Source organism: Pristis pectinata, chromosome 6 (genome assembly GCF_009764475.1).
Source record: "Pristis pectinata isolate sPriPec2 chromosome 6, sPriPec2.1.pri, whole genome shotgun sequence".
NCBI classification, from domain to species: Eukaryota; Metazoa; Chordata; class Chondrichthyes; order Rhinopristiformes; family Pristidae; genus Pristis; species Pristis pectinata.
The window spans coordinates 23,391,154-23,404,506 of NC_067410.1; the positions used below are offsets into that span (position 1 = coordinate 23,391,154).

Consider the following 13,353-nt stretch of genomic DNA (forward strand, 5'->3'; position numbering starts at 1 on the left):
TGGGGGAACCACAAGAGTTACTGGATATTGTCAAACATCAGCAAACAAATGTATTTGTTGAATTGTGCACAAATATGAATATTTATAACTAATATAAAATATTACCTGTAGACAAGTAGTTTGGTTCAATAATTGGGTGTTCTTTAGGATTTGCATTCTTGAGCTTCAGCCAGCCCACACTTGTGGGCCTCATTGGGCCCACATGAACCTAACAAAAAAGTTACAGAATTTAAAAAACGATTTACTGGGTTACAACTTTCCCATTATTCTGACAGTTAAGCTGTAATTTATCCTGTACCAAAGGCTAAAATAAATTTGGGACAAAAAAGACAGAACACTGGATGAACTAAATGGATCAAGCAGCATTTGTGAAAGCAAAAGGCGTACGTCAACATTTCAAGTTGAGACCCTGGACCAGAGCCACAGATGCTGCTTGACCTTCTGAGTTCTTCCAGTGCTCTGTCTTCTGTTCCAGATTCGGGCACCTGCCATCTCTTTAGTCTTCATGCTGAAGTAAACATAATACACAGTATCAAGTCTACATATTTAAAAAAGAACCTACAAGGCCAATCTTCAGGTAGAAGGTAAGATTCACAGCAAAAATATACTTAGAAGTCACTGTCAGCTCCAGCTCTGTGAAAAATTAAACTTAATCTTTTAGCACATGGCTTACATGTTTAAGATGCACCCATGAAAACCATGGGTCAACTGGATGCAACAATGGCATGTACCATGCAGGCTAATGCTATCCCAAAGGTACACTTTAATTAAAGCACATTGCTCTTTCAATGATGTTCCAGAAAAGATCCCAGTAGATAATGATTCAATGTAAATGAACTCTCTTAACAAGTCCAAACAACCTCGTACACAAATGCTCCAACTTTTTCATGTCCAAAAGTCAGAACGGTAGTAAGTCTGTTTGCCAAGTTCTTACGTAATTTTAGTCTTGTTATTTTACTGGGAGGCGAGATTATAATCACCTTCTAAGGTATATCTGGCCTGTGCCAGAAAGCATGTTAATTCATTCTAATTTTCAGGACACTCTTGTATAAAGGACTGCTAAATGGGCCCATGAGCTTTCAAAAGATATTCACAATGATTCACTCATGATTTTATTTTATTTTCCTAATTGGTTTTCTGGATGGTGAGGTTCCTCAGGGCATTTTGTGCCTCGCCTCTCCTCAGAGAACCAGCACACTCTACAACAAGCTCCAACAATTCTTTCTAGATTTATCCAATTTGCTATTTGATGTTAACCTAACTGACATGCATAATAACCTTCACAAAGTTATACTTATTGACCGTATCACCATCTTGTTAATCTTCATTTTTTGGACTTAGTAATCATTAGTCTCAATAAACTTTTCAAATCAGTATATTTAATTAGTGTCAGCACTGACAGCTTAAAGTTCAAACAAAAGTCAAAACGAAAACAATATACTGACACTCAGTTTTGCTTCTTAGCATATATGAAGCTATTCTATGTTATAGAGCAGTTCACCTATACCTATTTTTACTGAAAGATCAAAATAGGGGAAAACCATGCCACACCATGTGAAGACTGACGATAATTGAGAATGAAGTTGCCACAAATAGGACAAATAAAATTTAAGTTTTCAGGGGAATAATTAGTCTCTTGCATTAGGGAGAAGTACGAATGAATTAGTCATTTACTTTCCAATAAAGGCTCTTACAGAAAGATTGAACTACTTTTGAGTGAAAGATAAACTTTATTTCTTTCACCTAATTGACAGTATTTTCCCTTAAGTGAAAAAAGATGGTTTATCCCATTGTAAGGATTGGACATTTGAAACAAGTTCCCCAAAATATCCACGTCTTTATAAACACCTTTGTACATCTGACATAAATATTTCAGATTCTGACATCCAACAAATTAAAACAGGACCAAAAATAGTTTTGTTTCAATTTTGGGTTAATTTTTATGCCTTGCTTGGCCGATAGATTTTCGAATACTTCCTTCAATGTGTTCTTGTCCTAGAACTGCTGAATTGAGAACATGCTTCTAAAGATATATTCTTAGGAATTCAATGAAAGAACTTAAAAAAAAAAGACACCTTTCAAAGTAGCGTAATGCTATCAAGACACTGAAGGATTTAAAACACACACGCCAGGATCAGAGTTGCGTCATCTCTTATCTCAATTTAAAACTGTAATGTAGGAAAACAATGGATGTGCCCACCATTGAAGAGGTTTAGGTCTTAACTGCAGTTAGATGCAAACAAATGACCACTACGGTCTTCCAGGCACATGACCTGCATATGCACTGTGGCCACTCAGTATGTGCAGAGGAATTTCTACAGCAATGGAGTGGGCATTACAAGGTCTAAACTAGTTCCTTGCTGTAAAGGTGAATGGGTGCACATGCTATTTATTAACTGAAACAGAGTTGGCAGGTGAGCAAAGACTAACCATGGGATAACCTTTAACCTTGTTTCCATGCTCCTCCAGTGAAAGAAAATAACACAATAGAATGCACTGAAAGATCCATTAGATTATCATAATCTTGTCAATATTCCCTAGATATTCAGTCAAAACCAAAGAAAGACATACATTTCTATAGATCCTCTCACAACCTTAGGACATCCCAAAGTGCTTTATAGCTAATTAAGTAGTTCTTAAGTAAAATTACAGTCATTGATGTGAAATAGGGTGTTTCGCAGCCAATTTAAATGGAGCAAAGTCTCAAAATCTGTTCCAGTTGTGTAGCTGAGGGATAAATACTGGTTAGGACACAATGGCAACTCTTCTAGTTTTCCTCAAAATAGTGCCATTGGACATTGAATGAGAAAGCTGGAAGGGTCTCAGGTCAATGTTATATCTTTAACACTGTGGCACCTTTCAGACTGCCCTGAAGTGTCAATGCAGATATTTGTATTTCTGTCCTATCCATCCCTTCCCCACCCTCTCTGCAACATTGAACTAACTTGTTTTAATCTGAACTGGGAAAGAGTGAAGAGTCTTCAACCTGAAACATTAACTCTGTTTCTCTTTCCATAGATGCTGCCTGACCAGCCAGGTGTGTCCAGCGGTTTCTGCTTGTATCCTCTCAGTCCCAGAGGCGGGCTCCTTGCTTCTGGCAAAAGTATCAATGATGTCCCACCAAAATCAGTCAGGCCCAGAGGTATGTCCAGGAATTGCTAACAAGCAGGCTTGGGGACCTGCAATGCCAGAGTCCCTTTCTGGAATCCATTCAAGATTATGTGTAAGCTTGAAGAGTCTATGGACGAAGGCAGGAAAGCTTATGGAAATTTTTGTAGCTAGAGATGGAAAATCAACAGAATCTACAGCCAGCAGAACTTAGCTTACTCTGTGCCAACCCAAGAAGCCAAGTGCGTGGATCATGATGTCTATACCTGAGCAAATCTCAGGAGCTCTGCTATCACAGTTTGCCATTGACTCTGACAGTCAAGAAATTTGGCTTATTTGGGCCACTCCTGAGTGACAACTGCCAAATGAGCCACTGTGAGATGCATCTCTGCACAGAGCAGGTTAATTATTTACAACTGAAGAAAATTTGCAGTTCTGTTACCTGGCAAATGCCTATAAGCAAGTAGGACTATAAGTCTGTGGTCAGGGTCTCCATAATTTCAACACCAACATCCCATAATATCCTATGATCAGAAAATGCTGGAAAAGCTTGGCAGCATGAAAGAGGAGCAGTTAATGTTTCAGGGTGATCCTTCATCAGAACTGAGAAAGAGAGAAAACGTGTTAGTCCAGGTAACGAGAAGGTGGGAGAGAGCAATAGCTGGACAAAAGGGAATTCCTTTGAAAGGATAAAATAATGGAGCCATTAAATGGGCATTTAAGCTCCTTCACTTCTGTAATGTGAAGTCTAAGTAATATTGTGTTGTCTGGTGTACTGAGACCTGCTCAGCAAGCTGAATATACAGATGAAAGAGAAAACGAATAGAGGAATGGCAAGCACAAAAGGCCACTCCTGATACAAACAGAAAGAAGAAAAGTCATCTAAAGTTGGAGAATTGAGTCCTGAGGGCTGCAATGTGCTTAGAAGAAGGACGAGGTGTTGTTCTTTGAACCTACATTGGCCTCAGTGTAGGAGGTGACGGATAAAGAGGTCAGAGTAGGTGTGGGGTGGGGAATTAAAGTGTCAGGTAACAGGAAGCTCAGGGTCACTCCTGTGGTCTGAGCACAAGTGCTCTGCAAAGTAATCACCCAATCTGCATTTGGTTTCTGCAATGTCTGTCTGGTGGTGGAATCTTGTTGGAGCTGGTGGAAATGGTGAAGGATGATCCATCGAATGCAGAGGCTGATGAGAACCAGGGGAACTCTTGCTCTGTTTGGGAGGAGAAGGGGTGAGAGCAGAGTTGCGAGAAATAGATTCAATATGGTCAAGGGATCTGTCCACTATGGTTGAGACAAAGAAACCTGCGTGGAATGTCTCATCGTCGGAACAAGTGTGATGGAAACAGAGGAAATGAGAGAAGGGAATGGAGTCCTTACAAGAGGCAGGGTGGAAGGAAGTATAATCAATGTAGCTGTGGGGGTCTTTGGGCTTATAGTGAATATTGACTGTTTCTCTTTCCACGGGTGCTGCCGACCTGCTGAGCTTTTCACCATTTTCTGTCTTGATTTCAGATTTCTAGCATCTGCAATTGTTTTTGCTTTTACAGATGAAAGAGAAAAGGAATAGAGGAATGGCAAGCACAAAAGGCCAGTCCCACGAACAGAAAGAAAGAAAGTTCTCTGAAGTTGGAGAATTTAATATTGAGTCCTGAGGGCTACAACGTGCTTAGATGAAGGACGAGGTGTTGTTCCTTGAACCTGCATTGGCCTCAGTGTAGCAGTGTAGGAGGTGACAGATAGAGATCAGAGTAGGTGTGGGATGGGAAATTAAAGTGTCAGGTAACAGGAATCTCAGGGTATAATCATCCCATAGAGAGAGGGTGACTTTTCTATTTTGAATACCAGCAACCTTTGATACCATCTCTTTCTTTCTTTTTCAAACCTCCTCTACCTGTGGCATCGGCAGCATCCTTTTTTCCACATAAGATGGTTGCCTAGGATTCACTTTATACCCCAGCCATGCCCAACTGTCCTTCAGTGCTAGATGTATGTTCTTCCTCCGCTCTCTGCCTTTGTAGTTTCCATTTGATTATAATACTTTTGTCCAATTTATGTTATACCTCCTCTTTCTCTTTGCACCAACCCCTCCCCCCACCTCCCATTTCCCTTTCTCCACTATACCTTTGGTGTTATAAAGAAATAAAGGACTGCAGATGCTGGAATCTAGATGAAAAACACAATGATGCTGGAGGAACTCAGCAGGCCAGGCTGCATCCGTGGAGAAAAGCAGACGGTCAACGTTTTGGCTCAGGACCCTTCTTCAGGTCTGAAGATAGGAAAAGGGGAAGCCCAATATATAGGAGGGAAAAGCAGAGCATGTATCACTCTCTAACAGGAGCGTCAGAAGGGCAGGGGTGCTCTAACAGGAGTGTCAGAAGTTCACAGCCACCAACAACCACTTAGAGCACTTCAGTTGCACGTTTTCAGAGCCATTTCCTTGGCAGGGTTCAGGAAGGCAGTAGCCATTTCCCAATCAGGACTGCATGGTGACCAGGAAAGGGGTTGGGTTGAATGGGGAAGAAGGGCATTGATGCCCAGCATCAGGTGGGTGTAAATTAAGAACAAGAGATAGCACTTGATGTTTCTGCAGGTACTCTGGGTGGGGAGCAGAGGGAGGTAGAAGTCAGGATGGATCAGGACTGGTACCCTCAAGGGGAGGGGTTTGTGCAACTGGGTGATTCATTGAAGTAGGGGCTGGTGGGGGCCAGGGGGTTCCCAAGGATGAAGAAGCCACTGAGTTACCTGCAGGCCTCACTGTACAGCATCGTGCGAGTATGGCCAGGAGTGCTCAGTGACAGGTGCTCCCAGGATAATGTTACCACAGGTCCCCAGCAACCCTCCAAAAGAGGCAGTGCACAGGGAACACCCTGCTCCCAGGCACAGGAAGCAATTCCACCTCCCCACCCCAGATGCAAGGTGTGACGTTACCCTCTCAGCTCCCCTAACATGTGCATGGAGTGACCTCTGAACCAGACACAAGTATTGACCACTGTAATATACGTTCTGCCACAGATATCACATCAAGATTGCAAGGGTGGCTAACAGGAAGTGCCTGGTCAAATTTTCAGATGAACACAAAAGCACCATGAAATTGTCATTATCGTGTTGGGGGTGGTAGGAAGATAATACACTTTCTATTGCATAACGCTGGAAAAAAGGTTCATGCAACAGAACTTCTAGGCGCACATTTGCACTGAAAATTCAATTCACCGTATAATGTTTTTGTGTTAAGAAATAAACCAAGTGTACATGTTCTTAAATACAGCTGCTTAGCATTTCACATCACAGTGAAACCCATGCAATTGATGTTATCAAGAGTCAGTCACAGTGAGAATACAAGATATTTGAAACATATATTAAAACAAGGGTGGGCCTTCATGACCATAGCAGTTAAATAAATCAATCAGTTTTGAAGTTTTCCCACGGATTTCACATTCAAAAACAGAAGAAGTCTGGAACTGGTTTTTACGTTGAAGACAGCAGAAAGAAATTCAAAACTCTTTTCCAAGAATAACAGAGACCTAACTAACTGCAATAATTAATTTCTATCACAAGGAAAACAGGATATCCACTACAAACACTGCAGGAACTAAAGATAGTCTGTGAAAAGTGTGCACACACACAGACTGAAGACGATCAGTTCATTGGACAGACAAATGGTGGAAACTAATTACCTCAAATTACTTCATGGAAAAAAAAATCTTAAAAATATGCATAATTTTCCTTGACACCAAACAAAATGTAACCATCCCAAGAATAACAAATGAGCTTTATTACTTTTATTGCTTGTTGCGATTTACTTCCTCAATTAGTGATATATTAAAAATTATGGATGAAAGGAAATAAAAGAAATATCCATATTTTGTTGTAGTCAAGTGTCACAGTTTATCATGATTATTCAAATTTAAATTTTTAATCAAAATAACTCTCATTCTGTCTGCTAAAAACTCAATCATTTCAGTTAACATGGCGAATGTGAGAAGCCACCGCCAAATCCATTATGATCCATAGATGGGAATTATTTTTCTAATTTTTTGGAAACAAAGCTCTTATTTACATTTCTGAGTGGCTTTTAGCAGTATTTATTTCTGCTAACAACTTTTCAGCAGTTAAGAAAAAGCCTTGCAATACAGGCACACAAAGGACTCACCTGATAAGCCTCTGCTTCAGGTGTGATTCTTCCATGGTCAATCACCTGTGATGGCAGAAAATGGAACTGAACATCAGGATGGCTTACTCCAGGACGACTTCTGATAAACCCACCAGTTTCTAAGTGAGCAGTAGCTCCCTCACCTGAGGAAATGGAAATACTCTACATTAACTTACTTTATTTATGGAGTCATGAAGTTATACAGCACAAATGGAGGCTCCTCAGCCCAACTCATCCAAGCTGACCAAGTCAGAGTCATGGAGTAATACAGCATGGAGACAGGCCCTTCAGCCCAACTCATCCATTCAGACCTGAGCTAGTCCCATTTGCCTGCATTTGGCCCGTATCCCTCTAAACCTTTCCCATCCATGTACCTGTCTCAATGTATTTTAAAGATTGCAGTCGTACCCACCCCTGTACCACTTCCTCTGGCAGCTCGTTCCACATACCCACCATCCTGTGTGTGAAAAACTTGCCCCATGGGTCCTCTTTAAATCTTTCCCCTCTCTCTAGTTTTAGACTCCCCTGCCCTGGGAAAAAGACTGTGAACATCCACCATATCTATGACCCTCATGATGTCATAGGGTCTGCTAAGTTACCCTTACAACCTCTGTAAAGTCACCTTTCAGCCTCCTAACCTCCAGGGAAAACAGTCTCAGCCTCTCCAGTCTCCCTTCTTTCAACACAAGCTTTGAATTTAAAAAAAGTGTTGCTTGTTATTACTTCAAGCAACAATTAAACTCCGATAATCTGGCACCCTCGGGACCTAGGTGGTGCCGGACTTGTAGATTTTCTGGACCATTGGATGTTATTTCATCAACACATTTTTACTCTTTTTACATGGTGCATGGTAGTGTCACAACTTTTTCAGTGAAGCTAGGCTGAGTTTGAAGGGAGTAGGTAACTGAGCCCTGATGAGCTTAAAGACAGTGGGAAATATAACCCACTAAGTTTCAGCTTGTATGTTTCGGTTTGTCGAGACCAGTTCCTGACCCAATCCTGGCCCCAGCTACAGATGACCCACGGTCCAGACCCCCACACCTGGTCCGCAGTCCAGACCCCCCACACCCGGCCCACAGTCCGGACCCCCCACACCCGGCCCACAGTCCGGACCCCCCACACCCGGCCCACAGTCCGGACCCTGAGCCCGGCTGCACACCCTGCTCCCATTCCAGACTAGTGAGTGAGCCAGATGCCGAACTATCGGGAGTTCTGAACATCGTTTATTGGAAATTTCCTGGATCGTAGGAGTCTGAAACCCACCCCTGCCTTGTTGCCTGGAAACCCCAGGGTAGGTGCCTACAACTCATCCCAAGTACCAACCAGGCCTTGGGCCGACACACCCTGGAGCATTAGTCATTCCGTACACCCAGTTTACCCTGGCTTAACAAAATGAACAATTTTCTGCCACTATAGCCTCTTGTGCTACCTGGTTCAGTTTGAGAATAGGAGGATTCACTACACAGATCACCAAGCCTGCTCCATCTTTTCTTAAGATCCTCCTTGATCTTCCTCTCCCTTAGTGCCCTAAGATTTATCAATCACAGCCTGAAATATAACAAATAACTGATCGTTCCCAAGACCCAACTTATCACTGACCTATCATGGGCTCTGACTGAAGTCTTAACAACCTGAAGCATTAACCGTTTCTCCCTCCACAGATACTGCCTGACATACTGAGTATTTGAGGTATTTCTACTTTGGTCCAGTGCCTTTGTAGGTGCTCAGCACACGCTGCAGAATTAATTGCCCCTCCTGGTTTGAATTTGCCTAGTGTGATTTCAATTTATGAACTTAAAGCACTACAGTAAAATCTTGGTTATCTGGTATTTTGCTATAATTGGCATTTCCAAGGAGTAGCAGGGCCAAGGGTGGGGCAGCACTGAGAGGGTGGCCAGGCCAACAAAGGGGGCTGCAGGGTTGGTACAGGAAGCATCACCAAGGAAACAGCTGGCCCATGGAGAGACAAGGCCAAGGGAGGAGCAGCAAGGTCAATGGCAGGGCATTGCCAAGGAGGCAGCTGGGCTGGGAGAGGGGCGACACTTGGGTAGCGGTCAGGCTGAGGAGGGGGCAGCGGCACTGAGGGAGAGGCCGGGCCAACTCTTGATTAATTGTCACTTGTCAGAAGCAGCAAATGCCAGGTAACAGAATTTAGCAGTCTGAGCATGAATTGTTGGGATGGTCCCCTCAGCAACACAACTCTTCTAACCAGTAGCCATCATATCAGCCCAGGTACTGCCAACTCAGCACCTAGAGGTTCTGTACCAAGATCAGCCTACAGAAACCACTGACAGATAATAGAAGGAAAAAACTTATCAGTAAAATTCCCATGCCGTAATAACCATTGGTTAAAAGCAGCTGATTTGATCATTAAGGAAATATTGAAAATATCCCCTCACTGATACAGCTAACTGCACTTGATTTAAAAGCTATTTAAAGGAACAACTGAGAAGCCTGCATTTTTGAACTAAAATAGAAATAAAAAAAATCAGAAATTGTTATGAGCACACTAGGAACATAACAAAGGAGTACCTGAGAGTCATCTGGGGTTGAAGTCTTGTGAAAAATGGGTGACAGAAAATCAGCAACATCTGATTTTCATGGCAACTTTATTTATTACAATAGAAATTGTTCTGGACAGGTCATGAGCACACATGTCTGAGCTCTAAAATCTTTTCTAGGTCTAGACTTTAGCTGAACTACAACTAACCTCATCTCTCTTTACCAACAATGAAAATTCAGTGTTGATTGTATCGAACTTCCTATTTCAAAGGAAAAAGCAAAATATTGCAGATGCTGGATATATGAAATTAAATAGAAAATTCTCTAAATATTCAGCAGGTCAAGCAGCACCTGTGGTGACAGAAACAGGCCAAGATGAATCATTGCAACAGACAAAAATCTGGAGGAACTCAGTGGGTCAGGCAGCATCCATGGAGGGAAATGGACAGATGACATTTCAGGACCCGATGAAGGGACTCCGATGAAGGCTCCCAACCTGAAACGTAAACTGTCCATTTCCCTTCATAGATGCTGCCTGACCCACTGAGTTCCTCCAGCTTTTTGTGTTACTGCAGTCTCTTCTGTCTCCAGTATGAATCATTAACTTCTTTTCTCTTTCCCTGACCTGCTGAGTATTTTGAGCATTTTCTGTTTTTACTCCTTGTTAACCAACTTGCCCAGCTCTTCAAGTCTTTAAAAACTCCACACCACTACCACGATCCAGAGCCGGAAGACTGGGCAACATAATGCCATTGCACACTTCCCAAACAGCAACCTGGATGGTTTCCAACTGTAACACTATCCCCTGTACAAGTGACAAATCCAACATTGATTGTACAGGATTAGGAGGTAAAGGGGGTTGAGACTTTGAGGTTATGCTTCCAAAAAGCTTTTGATCCTGCAGTTTATTTAAAATTTTCAAAGTGGGATTAATACATTTTTTAAAGCATAAAAATTCAGACTCTGGAAATTCAAAACGAAAGTAGAAGATGTTGGAAGCATTCAGCAAGTCAAGTAGCATCAGCTGAAAGGGAAGCAAGGGTCAATGCTTCGGGACAAAGATCCTTCATCAGAACTGCAAAATGAAAGCATGTTTTCATGAAATGAGTGGAAGGCTGGAGAGAACAAAGACCGTCTGTGGTAGGCTTTCAGTTTTTGTTTTTAACTCTTTTTAATAGGCAAGTATGGCAAGAGTTAGAGAACCAAGGCAAGATACAGATCCACTGTGATCGGACTGAATTGAAATGACTGGAGGGGCTGAATGCCCCTGCTTCATGGTACTTAAAAAAAACACAGCTAGTAATGTCAATGTAACACTGCAATTACATCACTGCCAGAAAGATTTCAACATCCGGTCATATGTGCACTTGCCTGTATGTGTGCCTGTGAATCCATATAAATGTGTGTGCCAGGTCTGGCAACAAAGCTAGTCTCCAATAGTCTTAGATCCCCTTGCCATTGGACCAAGATTTCACTTTACTTAGTTTACATGTGACTATCACACCACTTTAAAAGAATGCACACCAAGGCATCTTTCATTCCTCAGAATGGGAAAGGAAGCAATTCGGAGGGACTGGCAAAGTAGAAGACGACCACAAATCTGAACATCTATCCCAGATGGTGAGTGGCTTTGAAAATATTGCTAAATAATGAAATAATCTAAAGTAAGCAAAGTACAGCAAAGCTAGATACAGGATTTGGTCTGAGAGCTCAAACATATTTCCACTGGCCTTTCAAGGAAATTTTGCACTGTTGTGATCATCTCTGGCCTAGTTCACCTGCTAATGGAGACAAATAATAACAAGTAAAATCTCTAAAACTGGAATTTTTCAATGGTCTAAAAATTTAAGTTTAAATTCTTGAACTCGTTACCAACAGTACTGTGGGATACCTTCACTTCAAGGATTGCACTAAGTCCGGGTACTTAGCAATGGACGATAATTGCTGCTTCTGCCAACACCACCCGCCTTCCATAAATGAATTTAAAGTGTCAAGGCACAAGAATTGGAAGACAGCAAAATTTTACCTGTGAATTTCCAAAACCATTCCAAACCAATCTGGATCATCTTGAAGGGTTTTTGGGATTTATACAGTGTTATAGGTTCAGTACACTGTTGCTGCACATATAGTTCCAAATGATCTTGAAGATTCTGGCCCACACCTAGGAGAAACAAAGTTTCTTTAACGTGAGAAATTCTAATTGCCCAACCACAGTAATCGTCACCAGTGTACGGATGAGTTCAAACTGATCAATTCAATTCCTCTGCTTTCTTTGAATACTTCAATTGTTACCTGGACGATGACACACAACAGGAATTCCCAGAGCTTTAAGGTCATCTGCGTTGCCCACCCCAGATAACAGAAGAAGCTGGGGTGAGTTAATTGAACCTCCACTTAGGATCACTTCCTTATTGGCATATACCTATGGAAAAAAAAGCTGTTTACTCGGGAGACACAAGAGACTGCAGATGCTGGAATCTGGAGCAATAATCTGCTGGAGGAACTCAGTGGGTCGAGCAGTGCCTGTGGGAGGAAAGGAAGTGTCGACGTTTTGGGTCGAAAGCCCAGAACCCGAGACGTCGACAATTTCTTTCCTCCCACAGATGCTGCTCGAGCCGCTGAGTTCCTCCAACACATTGGTTGTTGCATCTGTTTACTCAGTGCCAGCTTATCGTTCCTTCAGATGTGATCAATTCATTGCTTCAAACCAGAGGTATATCCTGTACAGAAAACAATAAATATTAAAAGCAGTAACTTACCTCCGCCACTAGGACAACCCTTGATCACAACGCAAACAAACTCAACAGCTGTAGAAATGATCGGGATTTAGAGTGAGCTGTATAAAAATTACCATGGCACACCTGGGAAAGGATGAAGGGTAGGGAATGTTCTCTGTAGAAAACTGAATGGAAGGACAGGACATCTTCAATTGTTCAGAAATACTGATGGCCCGGCATCTGGCTCATTCATTCGTCCGGAATAAGAGCCAGTGGTCTGGAGTACAAGCTAAGTGTACGGCCAGAGCTGCAAGTCCAGATTACAGCAGGTAATGGGGTCCACAGTGTGGGCCAGGTGTGTAGCCAGAACTGGGTTTGAGGTCCAGAGAACCAGGGGTGAGGCATGTAGGTAGGTTTGTGGCCAAGGCCAGGGTCCAGAATGCTTGTATATTTCTCACTCCCTTTAAACTCACTAGCCTCCCTGGAAAATTTATTATACTACCTTATAAAATGTAAAAAAGGGAAATAGAAGTGTGCTTGTGTATTAATAGGAATAACATGCTATAGTCTGAAAAATGTGCTTGTCTGGCACTGCCAAAGTCCCAAAGGTGCTAGATTATTGGAATTTTACTGTACTTACCTCCTGCTTTCTACACAGAACATTCTCCACCCTTCCTTGATTACCAGAAAGTTTATCTTTAGGAATACAAAACTTTTTGTTCAGTAGCTGAAAGTATAGAGTTCACAATAAGAAAGAATATCTATTGTTTATATATGAGGCTGATGCACCAATTCACTTTCATACCTCGTTCAATAATTCATGTTTTTAAGATTGATTAATGAACAGCAGATGCCAGGAAATCCACCGATGTCTTG

The 13,353-nt window shown here is 42.0% G+C and overlaps 1 protein-coding gene across 1 annotated transcript in view; it reads right to left on the bottom strand.

Annotated features, from left to right (window-relative positions):
* Positions 1-13,353, bottom strand: part of chdh (choline dehydrogenase) — a 49,209-nt gene that overhangs the window by 1,304 nt on the left and 34,552 nt on the right. Inside the window, exons 4-7 of the mRNA XM_052018885.1 lie at positions 12,053-12,182; positions 11,787-11,921; positions 7,259-7,401; positions 106-208 (exon numbers count right to left, since the gene is read on the bottom strand). Of these exons, the coding sequence (XP_051874845.1) occupies positions 106-208; positions 7,259-7,401; positions 11,787-11,921; positions 12,053-12,182 (511 nt within the window). The remainder of the gene's footprint in view (positions 1-105; positions 209-7,258; positions 7,402-11,786; positions 11,922-12,052; positions 12,183-13,353) is intronic.